A 26539-nucleotide genomic window follows, 5' to 3' on the forward strand; every position below is an offset into this window, starting at 1 on the left:
TAATGTAATTAATCCATCCTTGGGGTCCAAACTGGTGTAAATAGAAGGAAGGCAAGAGATAGGAACAACGAATAATCTAACCAAGCCGTGTAAAGAATTCTTTCTTTCCATAAATCCCTCCCTCATTCTCAGCTCCTTTCTATCCAGAAAGGTGTTCAGATAATGAGATGTTTGTTCAGCAGACATTCTCATCTGGAGGAATCAGTCTTTTCCCAGAATGAGATTCCAGGGGAAATTTGAGTTCTGTGCAGTCCACTGTCTCACTAGACGTTTGCCTCAGGGAGAGATATAAATGTCTCTGAGAATATTCTTATTCCTACCAGGCAGGCAGGCTACAGGGATGGCACAGTGGGTACTGAGGAGCTTTAAGGTCCAATTGGAGACCACAGAGCAGGGGCCTGAAGGGTGCTGCACTGACAGGTACATGCAGCTGCCCGGAGAAGGAAGGAGTGGGAGACCTGGAGGGGGCCAACCCACCACAGCTGAGTGGACACAGAGAATAGTGTGGGAGCCAGCTTGTTCTCAGGTGCACCCCCAAGCATTGCTCTCTGGCCTTTCAACCCTCTTCCTTTCACATCCAAAGCTCCCTCCCCTCCCTAACAGTTTATCCCTACTCCACAGCTCTTTGTGAATGTCTGATTTCCCCAGCCTTACAGCAATCTGTCTGAGGCTCAGGTTCTCCTAACAACATTCATGTCTTCTGGAGTCACCACCACTTAGGGTTCCTAACTAGGTGTTTTGAAGGCATCAGAGAAGCAGACTATGATCAAGATATCAGTTATATGTTCTTTTTTGAATTTTGAGACTACTTTGACATGCAAAGGATTTACCACATTGGTTACATATGTAAATTTCTCTCCAGTATGAATTATTTCATGCCTTTGAAGAAGATAATGAGAGGCAAAGGATTTACCACATTGTTTCCATTGATAAGGTTTGTGCTCTTTTATGTATTTGAAGATAACTTTGACATGCAAAGGCTTTACCACACTGGTTACAGTCATAGGGTTTGTCTCCAGTATGTGTTTTTTATGGGTTTTGAGATTACATGGTTGTCAATAGAATTTACTACACTGACTACATTCATAGGGTTTCTCTCCAGTGTGTGATCTTTTATGACTTTGAAGCCTACTATGACAGGCAAAGACTGTACCACATTGATTACATTTTTAAGGTTTCTCTCCAGTATGAAATATTTCATGCCTTTGAAGTTGACCATGAGACACAAAGTATTTACCACATTGCTTACATTCATAAGGCTTCCCTTCAGTAAGTGTTCTTTTATGTATTTGTAGAGAATTTGTTTTGAATAGGCTTTACCACACTGATTACTCATGAAGGGTTTCTCTCTAGTATGGATTCTTTTATGTATTCAAAGACTATTACATGCAAAGGATTTACTGTGATATTCATAAGATTTCTCTCCAGTATGTGTTCTTTTATGGTTTTTGAGATGACTTTGTCGGGAATAGCCTTTATCACATTGATTACATTTGTAGGGTTTCTCTCCAGTATGTATTCTATTATGTTTTCAAAGATTACTTGGACATGCAAAGGCTTTACCACATTGATTACATTCAAATGGCTTCTCTCCAGTATAGGTTCTTTTATGCCTGTGAAGACTACTTTGACATGGAAAGGCTTTACCACATTGATTACACTTGTAGGGTTTTTCTCTAGTATGTGTTCTCTTATGACTGTGAAGACTACTATGACGGGCAAAGGCTTTACCACATTTGTTACATTCATAAGGCTTCTCTCCCGTGTGTGTTCTTTTATGTATTTGAAGATAACCATGACATGCAAAGGTTTTACCACATTGGTTACATTCATAAGGCTTCTCTCCCGTATGTATTCTTTTATGTATTTGAAGATAACCATGACATGCAAAGGCTTTACCATATTGGTTACATTCATGTTTCTCTCCAGTATGTATTCTTTTATGTATTTGGAGACAAATTTGTTTTGAATAGACTTTATCACATTGGTTACACTTGTAGGGTTTCTCTCCAGTATGTGTTCCTTTATGGTGGTAAAGACTACTATGACATGCAAAGGCTTTACCACATTGGTCACATTCATAGGGTTTCTCTCCAGTATGTGTTCTTTTATGTATTTGGAGGTGACTATTTTGGGAATATGCTTTGTTACACTGATTATACTTGTAAGGTTTCTCTCCAGTATGTGTTCTTTTATGTATTTGAAGATTACTTTTATATGCAAAGGCTTTACCACATTGATTACATTCATAGGACTTCTCTCCATTTTGTGTTCTTTTATGTCTTCTGAGATAACTCTGAACTGAAAAGGCTTCATCATATTGATTATGTTTGTAGGGTTTCCCTCTAGTGTGTAATCTTTTATCTATTTGGAGACTACCGTGATGTGCAAAGGATTCATCATATTGAATAATTTCATAAGGCTTCTCTCCAGTATGAATTCTTTCATGTCTTTGAGGATAACTGTGACAGGCCAAGGCTTTTCCACACTTAGTATATTCAGAGGGTTTCTCTCCACTATGACTTCTTCTGTGCCTGCCAAGATAATTGGTACATGTGAAAACTTTACCACAGTCATTACACCTTGGAGTCTTTATATCTGTAAAAATCAATTTTACAGTTTGGTCTAGTGTTAAGAGTAATCAGATATTAAGGTCTTATCACTCTGTTTCCCATTTAGTATGGGTTGTTTTGAGTCTTTGAAGATGACTGTAATGGTAAAAGTGTCTATTACATGCTCACATTTGTAGCATGCTTTTTCTCTATGAAGTTTTCACATATTTGAAAAGAACTGAGAGATGAGAGAGCTCTGAGGCTTCCCACACTGTGTGCACTCAGAAATGTTTCTGTAGTGTGAGATACATACATAATTTGCATTTTATATTTGCAAAGGGAACCAGGATACACAGAGAACTTCCACATTCCTAGTACTATAGGGATTTTCTGCAGTGTGAGTAACTGGATATATTTCCAATGAAGTATGAAAACAAACTACTTTATAAACTTTCAGAAAGTCTACTCAGATGGAGACTATTTTCTAATTATTCTGGGAGAAAGAGAGAGGTACATTACTTCTTTCAATATCCCTATGCTCACATGGTTTGTATTTCTTTACACAGGATGTACCTATTCAAAGTAAAACTAATGCAAGATTTCCACGTTGAAATCATGCAGTTTGACTTTTTGTTCATCATAGACATGTGGCATAGGGATTAAAATGTCCTCCAACAATTGTATTCTCATGAACTGCCCCTTTCACTAAACTTAGGAATGTTCCTATAAGTAATGAGTAACACCAGCTCTACTATGGGATATTTGCTTATTAGAAGGTTCAGGACATATACACATTCAATGAATACATCTTTTACAATATGTGAGTGATACTAGTCTAAATAGATTGTCAGTTCTATAGAGTAGCTGCAATGTGGCTATGATTCAAATGGCAATATCTGTTAAGGCATTGTTTCCTTGTCTTCTTTCTTAGAAGAATGCCTTGCAAAGACAAAATGGATACCTGACATTGAGGCACATGGATTTGTGAGACTGTAATAATCATCAATACACTTAAGAAGTACTTTTGGTACAGTGCTGCTTTTCTTTAGAACTTTCAGGATATATTAACATTTCTTCATACCAACGTACACATGAAAATTACCTTGCATGTCTTCTAGAACTTTGACAATGTTCTTCAATATTATGGTCTTCCCAATTGTAGCCTAAAATATAGTACCAGAAAAGGTATGATATATTAGTGTATATTAGGCAAAATTTAGCTCACTATTTTTAGCAAACCTGATTTATTTGCCTTCTTCTTCCTTGTTCTCAATTGAAATTACAGAAGAGCATCAGGAACAAAGAAACAGTTGTTTCCTTATTTAAAAAAGTGAAAGAAAATTCAGTATCTTACCTATAGCAGTGAGTTTCCTGTAGGTCTCCAGCATCACATCTTTGTAGAGACTCTTCTGTGAAGGATCCAGCAAAGCCCATTCTTCTGGAGTGAAGTTCATATTCACATCATCATAGGTTACAGCATCCTAAAATATTCCACACATGTGTGCAGCAGAAACCATGCCATCTCAAGTTATATTTTCCACATTCCTCCAAAAGAACATACCCAGGTTCTGTCCAGCAGCGAAATAACTTGTTGCATACTTTTTTGGTTTGTTGTTGTTGTTGTTGTTGTTGTTGTTGTTCCAGATTGCTAATTTGCAATGACTGTGATTGAATCCTTTAACCAAAGGCATCTCAGATCTCAGGACTTGTTTGGTCCTGTCAGATCACAGTCCATCATTTTGGGAGCTTAGGATTGAAACTCAAGGTTCAAAGATGAAGGCATAAACTATGGACAAATATTGCTTGGTCACTGTCTCATGCTCAGCTAGCTCTCTTATGTAGCCTAGGCCCACTTGCTTAAGGATCCTGCCACCCTCAGTGGAAGAGCCTTCCCACATCAATCAACACTCTACACAATTTCTCATTGACACAGCATCCAGCCATCCAGGCATGCCCTCAAGTGGGTGTTTCTCAGATGACCGTAGGCTCTAAAATGCTGACAACTGAAGCTAATTAGGACACAAAGACAATAATATATAAGAATATTTTAAAAACCCAAGTCCAATGTGTTAACCATATCAATCACTTCAGCAGCAAGAACTGGAAAGCACAGATTTCCCAAGAAATGAGTAGAGGCAAGCCTTCAGGATCAGGAAAAGGAAACTAACCCTGTTTCTCCACAGAAAGTCCCCAAACTATCAAAAACTCAAGAAATTCATAACATGATACAGTAAACGTTCAGAAGAAAAAAAAAACAGGTGAAGGTCTATCATTTCACAGGGAAACAATGATATAATTAGATTACAATGAATAAAATCACACAACATAGATGGTACCTAATAAAAGGAGACAGAAAGACAGGCCTATAAGCCTTTTAAACAACAACTACAAGATTATAATTTAAAAAAAATCAAGGAAATTACATGCCAGCATTCATTCTGTGCACCCTGTTTCTCCTCTTTGTCAATAATTGACTGGGAGTGGCAAAAAGCCAGTCAACTGTACAAAGAAGCAGCCTAAGGAATGGGAAGTTGGTTTTTTAAAACCAAATCCACAGTGTATAGAAGCCTAATACACAAAACATATGAAAAGTTCAAGGGACAAGATTTTCCAAAGGGAAAAATTCCTATTTAAAAATGGGGTACAGATTTTATAGTATTTTTCAGGAACCATTCATAAGTAGATAATCATATTAACATTTAATTAGCTATGTCAACTTGTTACCACGCAGTATTCATAGTAACATATTATCTGTGAGGAAGTTCACAGATAAAATTAATACAACAGTGGATTCAAGAATATAGATTTCTGTCACCAATTCTGTTGGACATTATGAAGTCCTTCTATGTTCTAAAACAATCAACAGTGAAGAAATGTGAAAAAAAATGGGGTATAGACCTAAACATAGAATTCTGAACAGAGGAATCTCAAATAGCTGAGAAAGACTTAAAGAAATCTTCACTATATTAACCATCAGGGAAATGCACATCAAAACAACTGTGAGAATCCATCATACACATGTCAGAATGGCTAAGATCAACAATACAAGTGACAGCTCATGTTAGCAAGGAAAAGGGGAAGGGGAACCCTCCTCCTATGCTTGTGGGAGTGCAATACGGCAACCATGGAAATCAGTATTCCCTCAGAATTGTGGTTCCTCAGAAAACTGAGACTCTGTCTACCTCTAGATGCAGTTACACTCCTCTTGGGCATCTATCCAAAAGGTACTCCATCATCCCATGAGGACATTTGCCCAAACATGGTCATAGCATATTTATTCATAGTAGCCAGAAACTGGAAACAACCTAGATTTCCATCAATTGAAGAATGGATTAAAAAAGAAAGAAAAGTGGAACATTTTTGCAAACTTACCTGTTGTTTTTTTTTTAATGACATCATGAATTTACAGGCAAGTGAATACAATTAGAAAAAAAAATCACCATAAGTGAGGGAACCCAGGCCCAGAATGACAGATATGATATGCATTCACTTATAAATGGATATTATCTATCTGCTATATAATATGTAAGCTATGCTCCAGAGACTTAGAGAGGTTGGTAAAAGGGGGAGGGGGCTTTGGGTAGAGGCATAGATGTGCATCGAAAAGGGAAATATAAACAGTTTCCATAACTGGGGTTTGATAGGTATGAAAGTGGTGGGGATAATTTGGGGGTAAGGGGATGGGATGAATGTAGAGAGTATAATGCAGGGAGAAAAAGCTGAAATTAGGGGATATTTAGAGGTTGCCAGGAGCCATCCTCACTTAGAACTCAATGCCAAGAACTCTCCATACCAGGAGCCATCCCCACCTGGCTCTCAATGCCTGGTATGCTCTCGATACCAGGAGTCATTCTCACTTAGATCTCCAGGCCAGGAACTATTCCTACGTAAATCTCAAAAACCCCTCCTTTTGAAGTTCATCTGTAGATAGGTTACTATAGCAACCCCTTTCCACTTCACCTCCTCATGACCCCCCTTTATCATGCCAAAATTCCAGCAGCAATGACTAGCCTTACCCAGAAATTATGAGAAACTGTTTCTTAGAAATGATGTCAGGCCCCTGAGATTGTTTCCCCTTTACCCCTCCCAAACCTTGTAAGCTTCCTTTATATTGATTTGTGTAAAAAGTAAAGATTGACTGCTTGATCTGGATTAGACTTGCTGTTCAGCCTCTCTCTATTGTCTTGTTGCCACCTTTCTTCTAGGTGGCTTAAGGAACCCTGTTGAGTGTCCTGCAGGTCGGGACACTCTGGCACCCAACAGTGAGGTACCTGTAGAGTGATCTAGAGAAAGGAGACTGTGGATCAAAGGAGGAGGGCCCTCCGTGAACGGCTCCCCGAGAGGAGTGGATTTGGTTGAAGCACGGTTGACCCGCTGGCAGACTCGGCCAGGGGAAAATCTCCACGACAACTTTGATAACTTCGTCTCAGAAGGTGAAACCCCATGGAGCAAGCTTTTACTTAGCAATCCCTGTTCATTTCAGGGCTAAAGGAATCTCTCAAGACACGGGGCTGGGTTAAGAAAAGGAGATCTTGAGGCCTGGTGTGCACCCGGAGGCAGACTGGGAGCGCACAGCTTGCTCTGGCAGCACCGAGATTAGGTTCTAGTCCTGAGGGCTCTGGCAGGAGCCTTCAGATCTCCGCTTCGGGATCCAGAACAGCCTGGGCTGCAACACCACATCTCCAGGTCCTGTGGGAGGCCAGAAGGGCACCCGGGAGGCCAGCTGGGAGGAGTCAGTGTGCTCTGGTGAGTCCAGCAGGCCCTGGCGGGAGCCTTCAAGTATCTGCTTCGGGATCTGAACAGCCTGGGCCACAGCACTCTGTCTCCAGGCAGTGCAGGAGGTCAGCTGTGCACCAGAGGCCACCTGGGAAGAGGCAGCTTGCACTGGTGAGTCCAGCATTGACAAGACCAAGTAACACCAGTGAGAACTAGATGGCAAAAGGCAAACGCAGGAATGTCACTAATAGAAATCAAGGCAATATGGCAGCATCTGAACCCAATTCTCCTTTAACAGCATGTCCTGGATACCCCATCACACCAGAAAAACAAGATTTGGATTTAAAATCACTGGTCATGATGCTGGTAGAGGAACGCATGAAGGACATACTTAAAGAAATTCAGGAGAAAATGGATCAAAAGTTAGAAGCTCTTACAAGGGAAACACAAAAATCATTGAAAGAAATTCAGGAGAATACAAAAGCCAATAAGGAGGAAGCGCAAAAATCACTTAAAGAACTACAGGAGAACTTTGGTCAACAGGCTGAGGTCATGAAAGAGGAAACACAAAAATCTCTTAAAGAATTACAGGAAAGCACAAACAAGCAAGTGAAGGAGCTAAGTAAAACCATCCAGGATCTAAAATCAGAAGTAGAAACAACTAAGAAAACTCAAAGGGAGACAACTTTGGAGATAGAAAATCTTGGGAAGAAATCAGGGGACACAGATGCAAATATCAACAACAGAATACAAGAGATAGAAGAAAGAATCTCAGATGCTGAAAATACCATAGAAACCATGGACTCAACAGTTAAAGAAAATGCAAAATGCAAAAAGCTTGTAACCCAAAATATCCAGGAAATCCAGGACACAATGAGAAGACCAAACGTAAGGATTATAGGCATAGATGAGAGTGAAGATTTACAACTTAAAGGGCCAGCAAATATCTTCAATAAAATTATGGAAGAAAACTTCCCTAACCTAAAGAGAGAGATGCCCATGAATATACAAGAAGCCTACAGAACTCCAAACAGACTGGACAGGAACAGAAATACCTCCCGTCACATAATAATCGAAACACCAAATGTACTAAACAAAGAAAGAATATTAAAGGCAGTAAGAGAAAAAGACCAAGTAACATATAAAGGAAGACCTATCAGAATCACACCAGACTTCTCACCTGAGACTATGAAAGCTAGAAGATCTTGGGCAGATATCATGCAGACTCTAAGAGAACACAAATGCCAGCCAAAACTACTATACCCAGCAAAACTCTCAATCACCATAGAGGGAGAAACTAAGATATTCCATGACAAAACCAAGTTTACCCAATATCTATCCACAAACCCAGCCCTACACAGGATAATAGGAGGAAAACACCAATACAAGGAGGGAAACTTCACCCTGGAAAAAGCAAGATAGTAACCTTCTTTCATCAAACCCAAAAGAAGTTAACCAATCAAATTAAAAAAATAACATAAAAAATGACAGGAAGTAATACTCACTATTCCTTAATATCTCTTAACATCAATGGACTCAATGCCCCAATAAAAAGACATAGACTAACCGACTGGATATGTAAACAGGTCCCTACATTTTGCTGCATACAGGAAACACACCTCAGGGTCAAAGACAAACACTACCTTAGAGTAAAAGGCTGGAAGACAATTTTACAAGCAAATGGTCTCAGGAAACAAGCTGGAGTAGCCATTCTAATATCAGATAAAATTGACTTTCAACCCAAAGTCATCAAAAGAGACTCAGAGGGACACTTCTTGCTGGTCAAAGGAAAAATACAACAAGAAGAACTCTCAATCCTGAACATCTATGCTCCAAATGCAATGGCACCCTCATTCATAAAAGAAACTTTATTAAAGTTCAAAGCACACATTGCACCTAACACAATAATTGTGGGTGACTTCAACACTGCACTTTCCTCAATGGACTGATCAGGAAAACAGAAACTGAACAGAGACACAGTGAAACTAATTGAAGCTTTGGACCAATTAGATTTAACAGATATATATAACATTCTATCCTAAAGCAAAAGAATATACCTTTTTCTCAGCACCTCATGGTACCTTCTCCAAAATGGACCATATAATTGGTCACAAGACAGACCTCAACAAATATAAGAAGATCGAACTAATCCCATGCCTCCTATCAGATCACTATGGAGTAAAAGTGGTCTTCAATAGCAATAAAAACAACAAAAAACCCACATACATGTGGAAACTGAATAATATTCGACTCAATGATACCTTGGTCAAGGAAGAAATAAAGAAAGAAATTAAAGACTTTTTATAACTTAATGATAATGAAGATACAACATACCCAAATCTATGAGACACAATGAAAGCAGTGCTAAGAGGAAAACTCATAGCCCTGAGTGCCTCCAAAAAGAAAATGGAGAGAGCATACACTAACAGCTTAATGACACACCTGAAAGCCCTGGAACAAAAAGAAGGTATTTCACCCAGGAGGAGTAGAAGGCAGGAAATCATCAAACTCAAGGCTGAAATCAATCAAGTAGAAACAAAGAGAACCATACAAAGAATCAACAAAACCAGGAACTGGTTCTTTGAGAAAGTCAACAAGATAGATAAACCCTTAGCCAGACTAACCAAAGGGCACAAAGACAGTATCCAGATTAACAAACTTAGAAATGAAAAGGGAGATATAACAACAGATACTGAGGAAATTCAAAAAATCATTAGATCCTACTACAAAAGCCTATACTCAACACAACTGGAGAATCTGGAGGAAATGGACAGTTTCATAGACAGATATCCGACACCAAAACTAAATCAGGATCAAATAGATCATCTAAACAGTCCCATAACACCTGAAGAAATAAAAAAGGGTCATAGAAAGTCTCCCAACCAAAAAAAGCACAGGACCAGATGGCTTCAGTGCAGAATTCTATCAGACCTTCATAGAAGACCTAACACCAATACTCTTCAAACTATTCCACAAAATAGAAACAGAAGGAACTCTACCCAACTCGTTCTATGAAGCCACAATTACGCTGATACCAAAACCGCACAAAGATCCAACAAAGAAAGAGAACTTCAGGCCAATTTCTCTTATGAATATTGATGCAAAAATACTTAATAAAATTCTTGCCAACCGAATCCAAGAACACATCAAAACGATCCTCCACCATGATCAAGTAGGCTTCATGCCCGGGATGCAGGGATGGTTCAATATAAGGAAATCTATTAATGCTATCCACTACATAAACAAACTCAAAGAAAAAAAAAAACCACATGATCATCTCATTAGATGCAGAAAAAGCATTTGACAAAATTCAGCATCCTTTCATGCTTAAAGTCTTGGAAAGAACAGGAATTCAAGGCCCATACCTAAACATCGTTAAAGCAATATACAGGACACCGGTAGTCAACATCAAACTAAATGGAGAGAAACTTGAAGCAATGCCACTAAAATCAGGGACTAGACAAGGCTGTCCTCTCTCTCCATATCTTTTCAATATAGTACTTGAAATTCTAGCTAGAGCAATTAGACAACATAAGGAGGTCAAGGGGATACGAATTGGAAAGGAAGAAGTCAAATTATCACTATTTGCAGATGACATGATAGTCTACTTAAGTGACCCGAAAACCTCCACCAGAGAACTCCTACAGCTGATAAACAACTTCAGCAAAGTGTCTGGTTATAAAATCAACTCAAGCAAATCAGTTGCCTTCCTATACTCAAAGGATAAGCAGGCTGAGAAAGAAGTTAGGGAAGTGACACCCTTCACAATAGCCACATACAATATAAAGTATCTTGGTGTGACTCTAACCAAACAAGTGAAAGATCTATACTACAAGAACTTCAGGTCTCTGAAGAAGGAAATCGAAGAAGACTTCAGAAAATGGAAAAATCTGCCATGCTTGTGGATCGGCAGGATTAATATAGTTAAAATGGCCATCTTGCCAAAAGCGATCTACAGATTCAACGCAATCCCCATCAAAATCCCAACCCAACTCAGTTCTTTACAGAGTTAGAAAAAGCAATTCTCAAATTCATCTGGAATAACAAAAAACCCAGGATAGCTAAAACTATTCTCAACAACAAAAGAAATTCTGGGGGAATCAGTAGCCCTGACTTCAAGCAATACTACAGAGCAATCGTGTTAAAAACTGCATGATATTGGCACAGTGACAGACAAGTGGACCAATGGAATAGAATTGAAGATCCAGAAATGAATCCACACACCTATGGTCACTTGATCTTCGACAAAGAAGCTGAAAACATCCAGTGGAAAAAAGATAGCCTTTTCAACAGGTGGTTCTGGTTCAATTGGAGGTCAGCATGCAGAAGAATGCGAATTGATCGATTCTTATCTCCATGTACTAAATTTCACTCCAAGTGGATCAAGGGCCTCCATGTAAAACCAGACACACTAAAACTAATAGAGAAGAAACTGGGGAAGACCCTTGAGGACATGGGCACAGGGGAAAAGTTCCTGAACAGATCACCAATTGCTTAAGCTCTAAGATCAAGAATTGACAAATGGGACCTCATAAAATTACAAAGTTTCTATAAGGCAAAGGACACTGTTAAAAGGACAAAACGGCAACCATCAAATTGGGAAAGGATATTCACCAACCCTACATCTGATAGAGGGCTAATATCCAATATATACAAAGAACTCAAGGAGTTAGACCCCAGGGAACCAAATAACTTTTTTTTTTTAAGGAGAAAAGATTGTTAAATCTCTCCAAATAAGGTTTTGACATCCTCCAATAAAGATTTGATATAATAATAAAGTGTTACAAAATAAAATCATAGAAAAATTTTTTAAAAAAAGAAATGTTTTAAGAGCTTGATGAAATGTTTATTCCTTATGTCAAACAGAAATCAAATTGATTATTATTGTTACTCTATTACATGACAAGCCTTTTTAGACAAAATTAATAATTGTTATTCAAAAGATAAATTGTTAAAAATTTGCCTCCATACATGTTTTTATATTTTTATAGATTTATACATATATCCTATAAAATGCATCTACTATGGGAGTAAAGCTCATTTAATTAGATCACACGTTTATTCTTTTGAGTTTCCCCTTGCTTCAGCACAGATAATTAAATTGGGTGCTGTAGCTGCTCTTTTTAAAATGTTAGAAATCAAACTTTTGATTTATATATTAATAATACATATAGCTCATGGTTTACAATTGCTTAAAATTGTTTCTTTTCTAAATTCTACTAATTCTTAAATTTTACAATTATTTATGCAAATACAATTTTTTTAAAAAAGTTTATTAAAAATATACATATGATTATTAACAGCTTTTCAAGCTTTCTGGTTATAAATGTTTTAACAGAAAAAACAACAACAACAACAACAACAAATAAAATTAGTCATCACATATGATATTTTTCTATGTTGAATGTTCCAAATCAGATTAGGACAAATATTATAACTGATTATTATAGTCAGTCATTTGAGATGTTTTATTAACAATTTAATATTAGTTATATTACTGAGATTCCTCATAATTCTCAAAGACAAAATATTATGGAACAGGCCCATAGAACTTTAAAACAATATTTTTTAGACAATTTTAAACAATAAATAAAGGAGGGGAAAAATCACATCTCTATATACCACAAAAATTTTAAAATTTTAAAACTAGGAAACTCTCTGAATGTAGAGAAGAGGGCATGTTTGGGTTTTTTCTGCAGGATGCCAAAGGAACATGCTAGCTGCCAAAGTATGCTAATGCTGAGACAAAGAATGATGCTGATTATAATCATTGAAAATGGCCATGGTCCTCAACACCTTTGGATGCCTCTTACTAATGCTGACACCATGGATATCTACGGAGTCAACATCCCTCTTTGCATGGCAATTATTTTATTCTCCCCCCCAGAGGGAACTTGGTGGGTGTGCCTTGATGGCCTTACACCTTGCCTCTCTGCCTCAGTTTTTCAAAATCGAAAGAATGGGGAGAACCTTGAGTTTTGCATCCTTATTAAGATAAGGATGCAAACTCGTTTAGTTTATTATTGCTCTGAAGAACTTTTCCACTTGTGGGATCAATCCACATCCACTGGAGGCTCCACTTCTTTGAGCCGCCCTCACAGAGAACCTATCTCTGCTCTTACTCTCTCTGTCCTACTTGGCCTTGGAGCAGTGGGAGCAGGGACAGGTATTTCTTCCCTTGTTCTTTCCAACTCTAGGTACATGGAGCTAAGTGCTACCATCGATCAAGACGTCCAATGCCTTCAGCAGGGAATAATTGATCTCTTCGACTCCGTTGACTCCCTACCTGAGATTGTCTTCCAAAATAGGCGAGGACTTGATCTCCTCTTCCTCCAACAGGGTGGACTTTGTGCACCTTTAAAAGAAGAGTGTTGTTTTTATGTTAGTAAGACAGGAGTTGTAAAAGACAGCATGAAAATAGTCAGACAAGGCCTAGAAAAACGTAGGAAAGAAAGAGAACAGAAAGAAAGTTCGTATGAAAATTGGTTTTCCACCTCTCCATGCCTCACTACACTTTTACCCAGTATCCTAGGACCCTTTGTAGGATTATTATTGTTATTTTCTTTTGGACCATGGACTTTTAAACGCCTCACAGCCCTAATTAAGAAGCGGATAGATGACTTGGCAGCCAAGCCTATTCAGGTACATTACCATCGTTTGGCTATGGAGGATTGAGAGATGGCTACCTAAACCCCCAGGGCAAAACAGACCAAAGAGCACACTCTAGTGCCTTAACAGAAAGAGCATCCTTGTTACAGCCATTCCAGCCGTAACTTCAGAAGGAGCCCCACAAGCTAAAGTCAATAACAATTAACTTTCTGGGCAGTTAGCCAATGATGGGCAACTTCCCAGGGCCACTCCCACCTAAGACAGGTGTTTCTGGAGGCTGGCAAAGACGACAGAACGGGAATGGGATGATGGATAACCAGGTCAATTCCTAAGACAGGCGCTGTCCCATTATCTTGATGCCTTATCTGCTTGCCATCAATGGCTGTCTGACCTCTGCTCTTTATACAGAGAAGGGAGAGATGCCAGGAGCCATCCTCACTTAGAATTCAATGCCAAGAACTCTCCATACCAAGAGCCATCCCCACCTGGCTCTCAATGCCAGAAGACCTCGATATCAGGAGTCATTCTCACTTAGATCTCCAGGCCAGGAACTATTCCTACTTAAATCTCAAAAGCCCCTCCTTTTGAAGTTCATCTGTGGATAGGTTACTATAGCAACCCCTTTCCACTTCACCTCCTCATGACCCCCTCTTTATCATGCCAAAATTCCAGCAGCAATAACTAGCCTTACCCAGAAATTATGAGAAACTGTTTCTTAGAAATGATGTCAGCCCCCTGAGATTGTTCCCCCTTTACCCCTCCCAAACCTTGTAAGCTTCCTTTATATTAACTTGTGTAAAAATTAAAGATTGACAGTTTGATCTGGATTAGACTTGCTGTTCAGCCTCTCTCTATTGTCTTGTTGCCACCTTTCTTCTAGGTGGCTTAAGGAACCCTGTTGACTGTCCTGTAGGTCGGGACAAGAGGTAGTACAGAAACTCAATGTAAGGGCAACTTCCTGAAATCTATGAGGGTGAACCTGCTGAGGACTCCTAGGAATGGAGGATATGGAGTCTGAACTGACCATACTTGGACGCCAGGCAGGGCTTCAATGTTGGGAATGGGTTACATTCGATTGAACTGTTGGCCCAGGAGGTCCCTTGGAGATTTTAAACAACCCATGCTGATGCTAGGACAAAACTTGGCTCTCTGAAAACTGACATTAGGGCCCCATTGCTGAGGATAAGTAGAGGTCAAGCTTTACCCCTATGTTCTAGTCTCTTGTAGGAGAGAAGGTTCTCTACAGGCTACAGTAGAGAAACCTGGACACCAGCCCAGCTACAAAGACCCTCTACCTACAATTGGTCCTTCCTGAAAGATGTGCTAGGCCATGAGGGTAACAGATTTGTTTGAGTGGCCAGCCAACATTTGGTTTAACCTGAGTCCTAGGATATGAAGGGGGCCCATGACTCACACTGCCTGGATTTCCAGGAACCCTACAGAGACTTAAATGGCAAACACGGGGCCAGCATGGGGCTGTGCCAGGTCCTCTGAGGAGGTTATGGTTGTCAGCTTGGTGTTTATGTGGGACTCCCAACAGTTGGAGCAGCTCTGATTCTTTTGCTTTATGTTGAGACTCTTTTCCTCCTATTGGGTTGCCTTGTCCAGCCTCAGTATGAAGGCTTTCACCTTGTCTTTTTCTATCTTGCTTTGTCCTGTTTGGCTGTCTTTTCTTGGAGGTCTGCTGCTCTCTGAAGAGGACAGAGCAGGGGTGGATCTGGGGGTGAGGAGGATAGGAAAGGTGGAGAGTAGCTGAAAGGAGTGGAGGGAAGGGAAACAGTGGTCAGGATATGTTGTATGAGAGAAGAATCTATCTTAAATTATAACATTAATTCACTATTGCTTAAAAGAAAATGCAAAGAAGGAGGAAAGCAATAATAAACAAAGAAAAGCAAAATAGTGAAGACAGGGACAACATGATTGTGACAGACAGATACAGTTCTCATTCTTTTTGTGTAGAGGATGACCATCACACAAGAGTGGTAAAGTATCTTTTATTTGCCTTATGTGATTGTCATCTTGGAGACTTACTTCCTCCAATTGTTAACATAGGCCTAGTCCTGGAAGCTTATAGTCTCTGTACAATCTTATCTGAGACTTACTGCTGAATAAACTCACCCTTTCTTTCTCTTTCTGAACTCTGGCTACACTGGTCAACTCAGCTGTTCTGGCTCAAAACTTCCCACAGTAAATGATTCAAACTGGTTTCTTTCATTTCTGACTGAAATGATCTGTTCTAATCTTCTGGCTCCTTCTCATTCTCTGTCTCATTCTATCATCGCCTCTGTCTGTCTAGCTAGTTCTCTCTTCAACCTGTCTCTGTAAAACTCTCTGGGTAAAACTGACTCCTCCGCTCTCTGCTGTGCTACTCCTCTTATGTTGCCTCTCTTTCCTGTCTCTTCTCTTGAGAGTTGGGCATATCCTATTCTGTCAATGCTTTCTCTGATTGTCTCTTTACCTGCCACTCAATTAGACATCACTTTCAAGCATGGGAGCTTCCATCTAAAATTAACTTTACCTTTATTGTTTGGGTTAAAAGTGTGTACTGAGGGCCAGTCTGTATTCCAGCCACCTCACATCCATCAACAGGTTGGCTTTTTTTCTTCTTCAGTAAATAACACAATCTCAGGGTTCACAATGGGATCAAACACCCTGCAACACTGGAGTTCATGTCAAGCTCATTCTTGAGCCCACTCTAGATCTGTGAGATCAGTTTTGCTCTCAGCAATGTGAACTACACAATATACAGGAAACAAAAGGAGGTCACTGACTTGTGTTAGCTTTCGATAGTTTGTAATGTGGAATTCCAGAACTTTCTGCTCAACACATCCCAAAGCAATACTGTTCCTTCTTTTAAAGAAAAAGTAATGTTTGAATAACTATTCAAATAATAGAAATCAATATGCTGTTACACAGAATTGCTGCATTAACTATATAATACATTAAAGATAAACAAATGTGCATACAATATTAAAAACACATTGTTCAAAGCAAAAATGAAAGTGTTACTATCTGGGATAGGTTATTTAATCCAGAGAAAACAGAGATGATCACATACTTAACTATTCCTTTTTTGTTCTGTCATTTACAGTAAAGTAAGTTACTGTCAAAGCTGCAATCTACTGCCATTTAAATTCAAACAAAACACCCAGTCTGCTTCTTCACCTCATTTTACATTTCACGTAGCAGGACTTATCAGCAGAAGGCCATCCAAGTAAAGCTACTTTCTACGTTCTCACAGGATACCACAGTAGCACATTTGCTTCTCATCTCTATAATTATTGGTACAAAAAGCTTGCTATTTTATTTCTCTTCTCCACATACTACCTAAAAGAATATGAGAAAAATCCATTGAAAGTAAGTGTTTCAACTAGATTCCGTGCTCTCTGCCCTGAGTTTTCTGTTGCTACCTGCAGTGTACACAAGATGGCTGCAGCTCTCACATCATCTGACAATAAGAGTGCACTGAAGATTAAAATCAGATGGGTGAAGGAAGTGGGTTGACACTGCTTAGTCTGTTATGACATGCCATTTTATGACCAATACAGCACTGACTGTGAGAGTCTTTACAAGTACTTAATCCTTTAAGCATTGATATTGTCTTCATCCCTTTAGCACAATGTCCCCTTGAGGCACCCAGCTTGCCTTATTCTCATAATTAGGCTACCATGAATACAACTGCAATGAATATGACAGTTCTGATGCTTCTCAATGCCAATTTCTAGTGCATGGAAAATATACTGAGAAGATTGCTACGATCCAAGACAATCCTGTCATTTTTATGAGAAATCTGTACAATGGAGTTGCTTGGGTGTAGGTACTATGCCCCAATGCATCAGAATACATACATTAAATATGTGCAATTTTATATCAACTATAACAACATAACATATTTTTAACCAATTTTAGTTGATACCTGTTGAAAATCCCACCTCAATGCTATCAGAGTTAATTTTTGCATGCCAATACACAATTCTTAATTGAGAAAACAAAGAATAAAAATTAAATAATCACAGACTTTACAACTCCCACTAAAATAACTCACAGAAAGCCCTAAACTGTTGTTTTCGGACCATCCAGTTACTATTGATCTCTCTTCCAAACAGAGAGGCTCCATGCTCTAAGGCTCTGAATATGGAGGTGATCAGAGAGGTAGGGTCTGTGCAGCTTCCCATCCCTCCTTGTGATTTCACCCAAACCCAGGCACACTGAGCCCACACACAAAATAATGCTGAGGAATAATTCAATGTCTGTTTCCTGACATGTAGATTATGGCACATGATGTGCCATCTGCCTTACACAGCTGCACACCACCATGCATACCTGAGAAACTGCTGCATCTCAGAAACTCCTTTTAGTACCCTGGAATTGAATTTCCCTGAATCACAGCATTCACTGATGTCAGTGGTAGTGGAACGGGTAAAGGATTTTAATCAAATATTGCTGAAGGATGATCCCCATCACCTCCTTTCTACCAGTATCAAAACGATTTGTAAAATTTATCACACAAAACTGAATGTGCAATGCAAGGTTCAGAGCTTTTAGAAACCAGACCTTTTTGGTTTTGAAATCTGTCTTCCTACTGCACACCAAAAGTAGTGCTTGCATGTGCACACTGGGCAGTGGTAATACAAGCAACACAGCTTCCTATGGCCAGAGATGCAGAGCCTCCTCCAACTCCCCCCCCCCGCCCCCCCCCCCCTCCCAGGGAATCCACACTCAGGCAGGCTCAGAGGCCAAGGCCCTCTGCCCAGGTCTCCACATGTACCAAAGAACCACAGTCTTGTTCACAGTCCACCACAGTCCAATCAGATCAGACCCTGATAGCTTACACACGCTGCTCTCCTGGTGGCTGCCACGCTCACCATGGCATGGCGTGGTCCCCCTCTCAGCCCTCTGATGAACTGCATCAGAGGAGAATAGGGGAAGAACCTGCAAGCTCCTCCTGATTGCTAGGCTACCCAGAGTACAGTAGCAGCTCCCCCACAGGCAGAGTAGAGATAAGATTGAGATAGCACGGGGCTTCCCAGCTCTGTCCTTCCACCCCACCCTAGGGGCAGATAGAGCCTGGGTCTGATAAATTTGTGTTTTAGTTATATCTTCCATTCTTCAAGGGCACCTGTTCATCTTCCAAGGCAGTCCTTTGTTTGCATATGCCTTTACACACTCAGTGTCCAGGGTAACCATTCCTTTGCTTCACAGCTGGGAGGTGCTGTTGGCATTCTGTCTAAGCTCCACCCCACACCTACCTGGCAATAGTCAGGAATGCCCCGCCTCATAGATCTGGCCCACTATAAAAGGGGCTTCTTGCCCCTCCTCTCCCTCTTTGCTCTTTCCCTCTCCCATATACTCTCACCTCTCTGCTCTTGGGCTCTCCCTGCCCCCCTTCTCCACGTGGTCATGGCCAGCTTCCACTCCTCTTCTCTTCTCTTCTCTTCTCTTCTCTTCTCTTCTCTTCTCTTCTCTTCTCTTCTCTTCTCTTTCTCTCTCTCTCTCTCTCTCTCTCTCTCTCTCTCTCTCTCTCTCTCTGCCTTTCTCTACCACTAACTCCCATCCCCTATTTAAATAAACTCTATTCTATACCATGCCTGTGTGTGTGTGGTCCCTCAGGGGGCAGAGGTGCCCAGACAAGGGCCTGCCTGGGCACCCCCTTCCCCACACCGCCATGCCACACTCCCTTGACCCCCAATCCTCTCTTTTTAAGCCCTTTCATTGGTGCAGTTGGCCAGGAAAGGAGAAACACTGCGAGTTTGCTTGGATGGGTAAGTCCCCGACCCCCACTGGTTGTGAAATGTCCCACCCCTTCTAGTTCTCCTATCCTCCTGGACAGTCTATGTTTCGGGCTCTCACAGCTTGCACAGCACTGCACTGCAGCAGCATTTCTTTTTCCCTAGATTCTACTTTCCCTATGCCCATGGCCTTGCGGAGGTCCCACGTGTCCCTGCAGGACCGCTGCGGTTCTGGAGGTGATGGTTCCATCCCTCCCACTCCGGCAGCAGCACCGCGGCGGTTCTGGCGACAGCGGTTCCATCCCGGTGGAACTCTGCAGCGGTGCCCCGCGTGAGTGCCACTGGGTGCGGCTATCAAATTTGCTCCTGCGTCTTATTGCTAAGATATGAAACAAGCTAAACCACAGCCTCACAGAGGTCCTGCGTATCTCTGCAGGACGGCTGCGTTTCTGTCCCTCTGTTCCGCAGCAGCACAAGCCAGCCTGCCACTGTGCAAAACCATCATGCCAATGTCTGGTTCCCCACTACTGAGTGGTAGACTATGGCCAGGTGATGCTCTGTGCTGTTGCCCTGCGCACTCGTGCACAAATGGTAGGATACTCCGCACAAGTGGTAGGTTACTGGCGGTGGCGGCGGTCCCCCTCCTGCGAGTCGTTGCTAATAGGTGTCGTTGCTAATATATGAAACAAGCTACTTCCCAGCCAGTACAGGCTACTTGACTTCCGACTTCCACTGCTGGCAGGAAGTCCCGCCCTGTGCCTGAGCAATCACCCTACAACTTTTCCCTTCTGCCCTCGCGACCCCTAACTGCAGCAGCTGGTCTCAGGCTAATAGTGCTCTTGTCTTAGAACCACAGCACAGCAACGCTGTGTTCCATCCCCGCTGAGCGGTGCCACTGCCCCTGCTCTCAGAGCTCACCGCTCTCAGAACTGCAGCAAGCCTGCACCCCATCCCAGCGCGATCGATCCCGCTCTGCTGGCCACGATGCAGATTTCTCCTGCTGTTGCCTGGCCGCAGCCCATTCCCAGCTCAGCTCTGCTGCTGTGCTCCGAAGGGCAGGCAACAGAAGAGGGAGAAAAAGATCCAACCCAGTCAATACACACTGGCCAGATGCTAGGTCAGTTCCACACTGTCTGCTGAGATGCTCCACTACTTCTAGCACCCGCTTCTCTCACATTCCTGCCGCTTTTCTCACAACACTGCACTCCATCCCCTTCACTGTGCTGTCCCGCTGCACCCCCCCCAAGCCCTGTGACCTCTGTCACTGCTGTTCATATGGTGGGCCATGGTGGATCTTGGGGGGCCAGGCCCCACAGCCAGGCGGTTCAGAATGCTCAACATGATAGCCAATTACACAAGCTTCCACAATGTGTGTGCTCCCTGTCAGGTTCTTCCTTCTACCAGACTACAAATTTAAATAAATATTAGCCATAATAATAAGTAACCCTTAGCTTTCAAATGAAGTCTGGCCAACCTCTTTGGAACAAAGGGTTTCCTCTCATGCCTAGCCCACACGTGACTGGCATTCCAGATAACGTTCCTGCTTAGGACATTTAGGCCCTCCCTTGGGTGTACCCTGACTCAGAAGTTACCCAGTCTCCCTCTTAGCTTTTACAGCTGCCAAAGCCCTGGACCAGGCATGGGAGCTTCTCCGGGCATTCTGGGAATGCCCATAGCCCCTAGAGACTCCTGTGACAGCTGGAGCCTTTAGCTTGGCTATACTGCATTAATAAATATGCTTTCAGGACGCTGAAGTTATATTTATTAGCAACTTACCCCTCCCTCACCCAGTGGGCGCTACTTGTCTTCGACCATATATTTTTAAAATTAACAGTCTGGTAAATGATAAAGGACCTAAATCTCACCTATTCCATGTTCCCACATCCTTAACTTGTTTGTTCCTATAGCCTGCGTGCTCAAGTTGATGTTAATGAGCCTAAGTCTGCCTAGACAAACCCATTTTCTGCCACTACGATTTAATCCATTGCTGCCAGCTTCCTTACTCTGATCCTAGCATGTTTACTAACCAAGGTAATGGTATGTTTACCTATTACAACCTATGCAACCTGTCAAAGCTACGTAAGATTCCCATTCCTATCCTCTCTTAACTATTGCTCTCCTATCTTGCGCTCAATCTTGTCAGAATTTTGTTATTATATTTAAGACAGACAGAATTCCCAAAGGCCTGACAGCTTCTCCCAGGAGGTCTCAGAAGAAAGATATGGACACCACCACAGTATGCTGCTAAAAGAGTGCAGTGGATACCTTGAGTCAAATGACTTAGCTAAACAAAGGTAAGCCATTTCTCATGTCATGGGTATCCATTCCACAGAGAAAAAGCCATGCATCTTCTGTACTTGAAAGCCAGATTGACAGCCAAAGCCGCCATAAAGACCAGAGACCACAAAGAACTGCTGGCTATTGGAATCTGTCATTCTTTAATAATATAACTGCTAAGTTATAGTTCATTCCTCAGACTTCTGACTACATTGACAGCTAGACAGTTATCTCCTTACCTAAACTCTGTTTCCATTAAATGCTTCATATTTCCTCTTCTTGCTCCGTCACTGTCCTAATATGTGCATTCCTATAGATTTCTCTAATAATAAATATTCCACTATATGATCCAACCTTCAATCCTATTCCTTCTGATCCACAAAGGCTCATCTTAAAGACTGTTCATATGGTTAACTCATGTTGTTATCTCTTTAATAAACTTGTTAGCTATAGAAAACCTACCCAGATCCACTATTCATGGACCAAGTAGGCTCCATCCAGATAAGTACATCTGCCCAAGTTCCCACTTTATTACCTTTCCAAAGGGTGGGATTCCTCTGGGATTCAATTTCTGGGTTTCAATTGTACATCTTAAGAAAATCTTCCTTTCTCCCAAATGTACTTAGTCTTATTCCCTACCTATACTAATATGTTCTAACATCTTGTTAAGTCCAGGCCCTTGCCATATCCAGGACAGGTCCAGAGAAGCAACCTTCAGATGCTCCAATCTCCTCTCAGCTTCTCTAGACGCAGACAGCTTCTACTGGACCTGTTCTCCTGACCTATCCTCAAACGGCTCTACAAACCCTGGACAGCAAAGAAGCAGCCAGTCCTCCCGAGACTGGACAAACACTCCTATACTCCTTTCTCTAGGTTCCCAGAGACACGTCGCCCCAACGTCAGCATGAAGCAGCCAGATCTCAACAACGACCCTATTCCTGCTTTGCTATATTTGCCGTCACTTCTTTTCTTTTTTTTCTTTTTTAATTAAGCAAATATTGGAGACTGTTGGTATTCTGTCTAAGCTCCACTCCACACCTACCTGGCAATAGCCAGGTATGCCCCACCCCAGAGATCTGGCCCACTATAAGAGGGGCTACTTGCCCCTCCTCTTCCTCTTTGCTCTCTCTGCTCTCCCACATACTCTCACCTCTCTGCCCCTTGGGCTCTCCTCTCCCCCTCTCTCCAGTGGTCATGGCTAGCCTCCACTCCACTTCTCTTCTCTCTCTCTCTCTCTCTCTTTGCCTTTCTCTCCACTAACTCCCATCCTCTACTCTGAATAAACTCTATTCTATACCATGCCTGTGTGTGTGGTCCCTCAGGGAGAAGAGGTGCCTCGACAGGGGCCTGCCTGGGCACACCCTTCCCCCACACCGCCGTGCTACACTCCCTTAACCCCCCCCCATCCTCTTTTTAAGCCCCCTCAGGGGCTGCACCCAAACTTCAGTAAAACTCAAATAGTTATAGCAACTGAACCAAATGGTGGGTTTGAAATCAAGAAACAGTTACTGGGAGGTGAATGAAAAAAGAAATAAAAAGGGAAGGACCTGGCTGCTCCTAGGTACAGTGGAATAGAAGCTTACTATGGATAATAGTGAGTTAATGCCATGACTCAGATGGGTAGTTTTAAAACTCTGTTATATCACTTTAACTTAAGGATTTAGGAAGTTTAATCAAATAAAAGCAAAGTCATTGCCCTGGGGAGCAAGAGACTGGGATCAAGATGACCTCAGTTAATGTAGCTTGTCTCAGAAACATTTTTCTGAACCGCTGAAGATGGGGATGTTGTAGATTTAATACTTCTTCCTAGGGAAAAATATCACTCCACACACAATTAAATTTTTTTTTATAAATCTTGATAAGAACTTGCATCCAACTCTGGTTGCAGTGACATTTTTGGGAATGCTGGAATTCTGCTTTCTTTATAAACCACAGAAGTAGGATAAGAATGTGCTTCCATATGACCCCAGGGGCAGGGGTGTGAGGCTGTGTCAGACTGCCTGCAGACCCTGACCACAGCTTGCCTCAGGCTCTAGTGGAAGCAGGTGTCTCTTCCCCCACAACATTAAACTGGCTGGCAACCCCCACTCTCACCTCCGTTGGCGTTATCTCCGGCCTATTCAAGATAACAATACAGCCGATTTCACCTCAGCGCAGCTCCACCCGGAGACCAACAGAAAACTGCCGGACTAAGCAGACAACCCGCCTAGAAGAAGATCCATGAACTCTCGGCCATTTGGGGGGCAGGGTGGTTTTCCTAAGATTATAAATATTGGCTTATTGATAGTAAAGTCAGTCTCTATGGGCAACTGTCCTCTTGACTCATTTCTCTTTCGCCCCCTTCCCGTTAACCTCAGAATTTTCTTCCAGGTAACCCAGTTCGTATGTGGCCGCTGGCGGCCTACAAGCAGGTACAGATTTCTGTGGTGATGTGACACGTGCATCAGTAACATTTTGGAGGGTACAGATCCAAGGACCCCAGAGAGGCAAGAGGGCGGGCGGGTTGTTGGTCTTTTAGGGAGGTCAAAGAATAAACAAAGGGAAAGAAATCAGATTCAAGGATCTCTTTCTCCTCTGTCCTTGTTTCCCTGGCCCTAAGGGGTGAAGAGGGTGGTGAATAAACGGTGGGAAAAAGGAGAAACCACAAAGTAGCAAAGACCAGCAACATGGATAATGCTAAAGAAGAAGCCAGCCTAGAGCTGATTTTACATTTCACATATGCTGTCACTGTTGTCTCTTTTAGGTTCAGGTCTCAGGTTACATTTTGAACAATCTAAACATGTATTGGAGACTGCAAGTCTAGCCACTTAGACAGATGGGCGTATTACATAGCATAGATAGCCCCAAGATTATTTCTTAATTACATCAGTGACCTAAAACAGGTCATTCTTCAGTGACAGGTTCCTAAATGGAAGGTCCCAAGTGATAAAAAAAAAAAAAAAAAAAAAAAAAAAAAAAACATAGGAAAAAAGAGGACATAGAAAGAATAACAGCTGGGGTGGGGAGGTCTTGCACCAGCTATGTCTCATGCTAAGTAAGCTTCTTAAGAAGAATACCATCTTGTATACTTCTTACATGGGGGAAACGCGAGACATCTATGAAGGCGGCAGAAAGATGAAGAAACTATAAAGTTAGCAGAAACACCATACAATGGGACACACTCAGGAGAAGTCCAAACAGTGCTGCACAAGGGGAACTCGGGCTGTCTCAACAACATTCCTGACCAAGCCTATCGTGGCCTTGGGACTGATAACCATGCCACCATGTAGTGGGAAGAGTTGTGTTCTCAGAATCTGAAGCAGTGCCTCACCAAGGCCCTGCCTGAGGTATAGGTATAGAGATAAAACAGATCTCTTTCTCTTAAAATAAGGAATATGCTTGGAAGAACTGGTAACGTCTGGGGTCAGGGCCTTTGGGTCATTCTCAGTACATGGAGACGTCAGGGCAAGCAAGCCTTGCTAGATCAGGCCAGCACCCAACATAACAGTGTTTTGTTTTTATTTCTTACCTTTTCAAATACCTGTCACCAGGTGTCATCTTGCCCATGTGACAGAACTATGCTGTTCTCAAGAAGATAACTGAACCTTTAGGGCACACCAGGCCTTAATATTATTGTGATCCTATAATGCCTCAACTAGCTGCTTCTTAGAGGCCTTCTCTTTGATATGGGGCTGGGCCTGGTGGCTGGTTGTAAATCTAAATAGTTTATTATGGTTTAGACCTATATTTCTGGACAATCGTGGTGAATAAACACGTGTATCCTAGCATTTTGATGGTTAGCACACTAATCTGTGTGGGGTGTTTCACATGCAGTCCTTCCTCAGCTAAATTCTACTTGGTGTGACTTAGTATCACCTAAACATTAGTAAATCCCTTACATCATCAGTTCTACACTTTTGCATCACAGCTTAATAGTGGACTGTGACCCCATACATGAGATGCCTTTTACAACCTCCACAAAATTAACTCCAAATGGATTGTACACCTTCATGTTAAATGCTAAGGACAGAACTTATAGAAACTAGGGCTCTCCAAGTTTAGCATCCCGCTAAGGGTGTTTCTACACAGAAGCCACTGTTCTGAATGGTCTGGGCAAATGCAGCTCCCATAGTGAAGTAATTCAGAGGCTACAGCTAGATCCAGCAAGTGGATAGGGCACTCAGATGTGCTGGCATCTGGCCGCTGGTCCCCACCCCCTCTTCCCCTCCCCAGACCCGAGAAAGACCCACCACACTAGCTCAGATGCTCAGCCTCGATCCTCCTATTGCTGGCAGTGATCTATACTCACCATGTCCCAAGTTCCCAGTTTGCCTGAGCGTGCCTCACAGCACACAAAAGCGGGAATCAGAGCACAATATATAATGAATCAAGCCTGCTTAGCTGAGCAGAACCTGCCTCAAAGCGCCCGGAAGAACCAGCTTCCTCTTCTGACTGGACAGGTTCGCCTGAAGGCTCTGATTGGCCAGTGAGTCTTGAGTGACTTGAGCACCTCCCTTAGGCTTAGAGTGTGCTGAGGGATGCAGCACTATGGTACCAGGCTTAGACTCCCAGCCCAGAGCCAGACCTTTTCCAGATCTGCAGGGATTTGCAATTCGGTACCGCTTGTGCCTGTCCTCCAACAGCCTACCCATCTGTCTCCCACCCAATCCCAGGGAG

The 26539-nt window shown here is 41.9% G+C and overlaps 1 protein-coding gene and 1 long non-coding RNA gene across 2 annotated transcripts; one reads left to right on the plus strand and one right to left on the minus strand.

Annotated features, from left to right (window-relative positions):
- Window positions 1-716: 716 nt before the first annotated feature.
- LOC127693446 (zinc finger protein 431-like) lies at window positions 717-15927 on the minus strand. The gene is made up of 5 exons (XM_052194290.1): window positions 15909-15927; window positions 13555-13619; window positions 3907-4033; window positions 3655-3715; window positions 717-2534 (listed from the first exon to the last, which is right to left on the minus strand). The coding sequence occupies exons 1-5, from the start codon at window positions 15925-15927 to the stop codon at window positions 1532-1534; spliced, it is 1275 nt and encodes a 424-aa protein (XP_052050250.1). The 3' UTR covers window positions 717-1531.
- A 3295-nt stretch (window positions 15928-19222) lies between these two features.
- On the plus strand, window positions 19223-22268 carry LOC127695247 (uncharacterized). Its single transcript, XR_007979926.1, has 2 exons — window positions 19223-19639; window positions 19772-22268. It is a non-coding gene; the product is annotated as an uncharacterized LOC127695247 (long non-coding RNA).
- Window positions 22269-26539: the final 4271 nt, after the last annotated feature.

Source organism: Apodemus sylvaticus, chromosome 10, assembly GCF_947179515.1.
Source record: "Apodemus sylvaticus chromosome 10, mApoSyl1.1, whole genome shotgun sequence".
Taxonomy (NCBI): domain Eukaryota; kingdom Metazoa; phylum Chordata; class Mammalia; order Rodentia; family Muridae; genus Apodemus; species Apodemus sylvaticus.

Coding starts and splice junctions, on each gene's coding strand:
- LOC127693446 (XM_052194290.1), bottom strand. Junction 4,034..13,554: donor ATTTTGGAAGACAATCTCAG/GTAGGGAGTCAA, acceptor GGAATATTTTAG/GATGCTGTAACCTATGATGA. Junction 2,535..3,654: donor AGTTCTAGAAGACATGCAAG/GTAATTTTCATG, acceptor TTATCTTGGCAG/GCACAGAAGAAGTCATAGTG.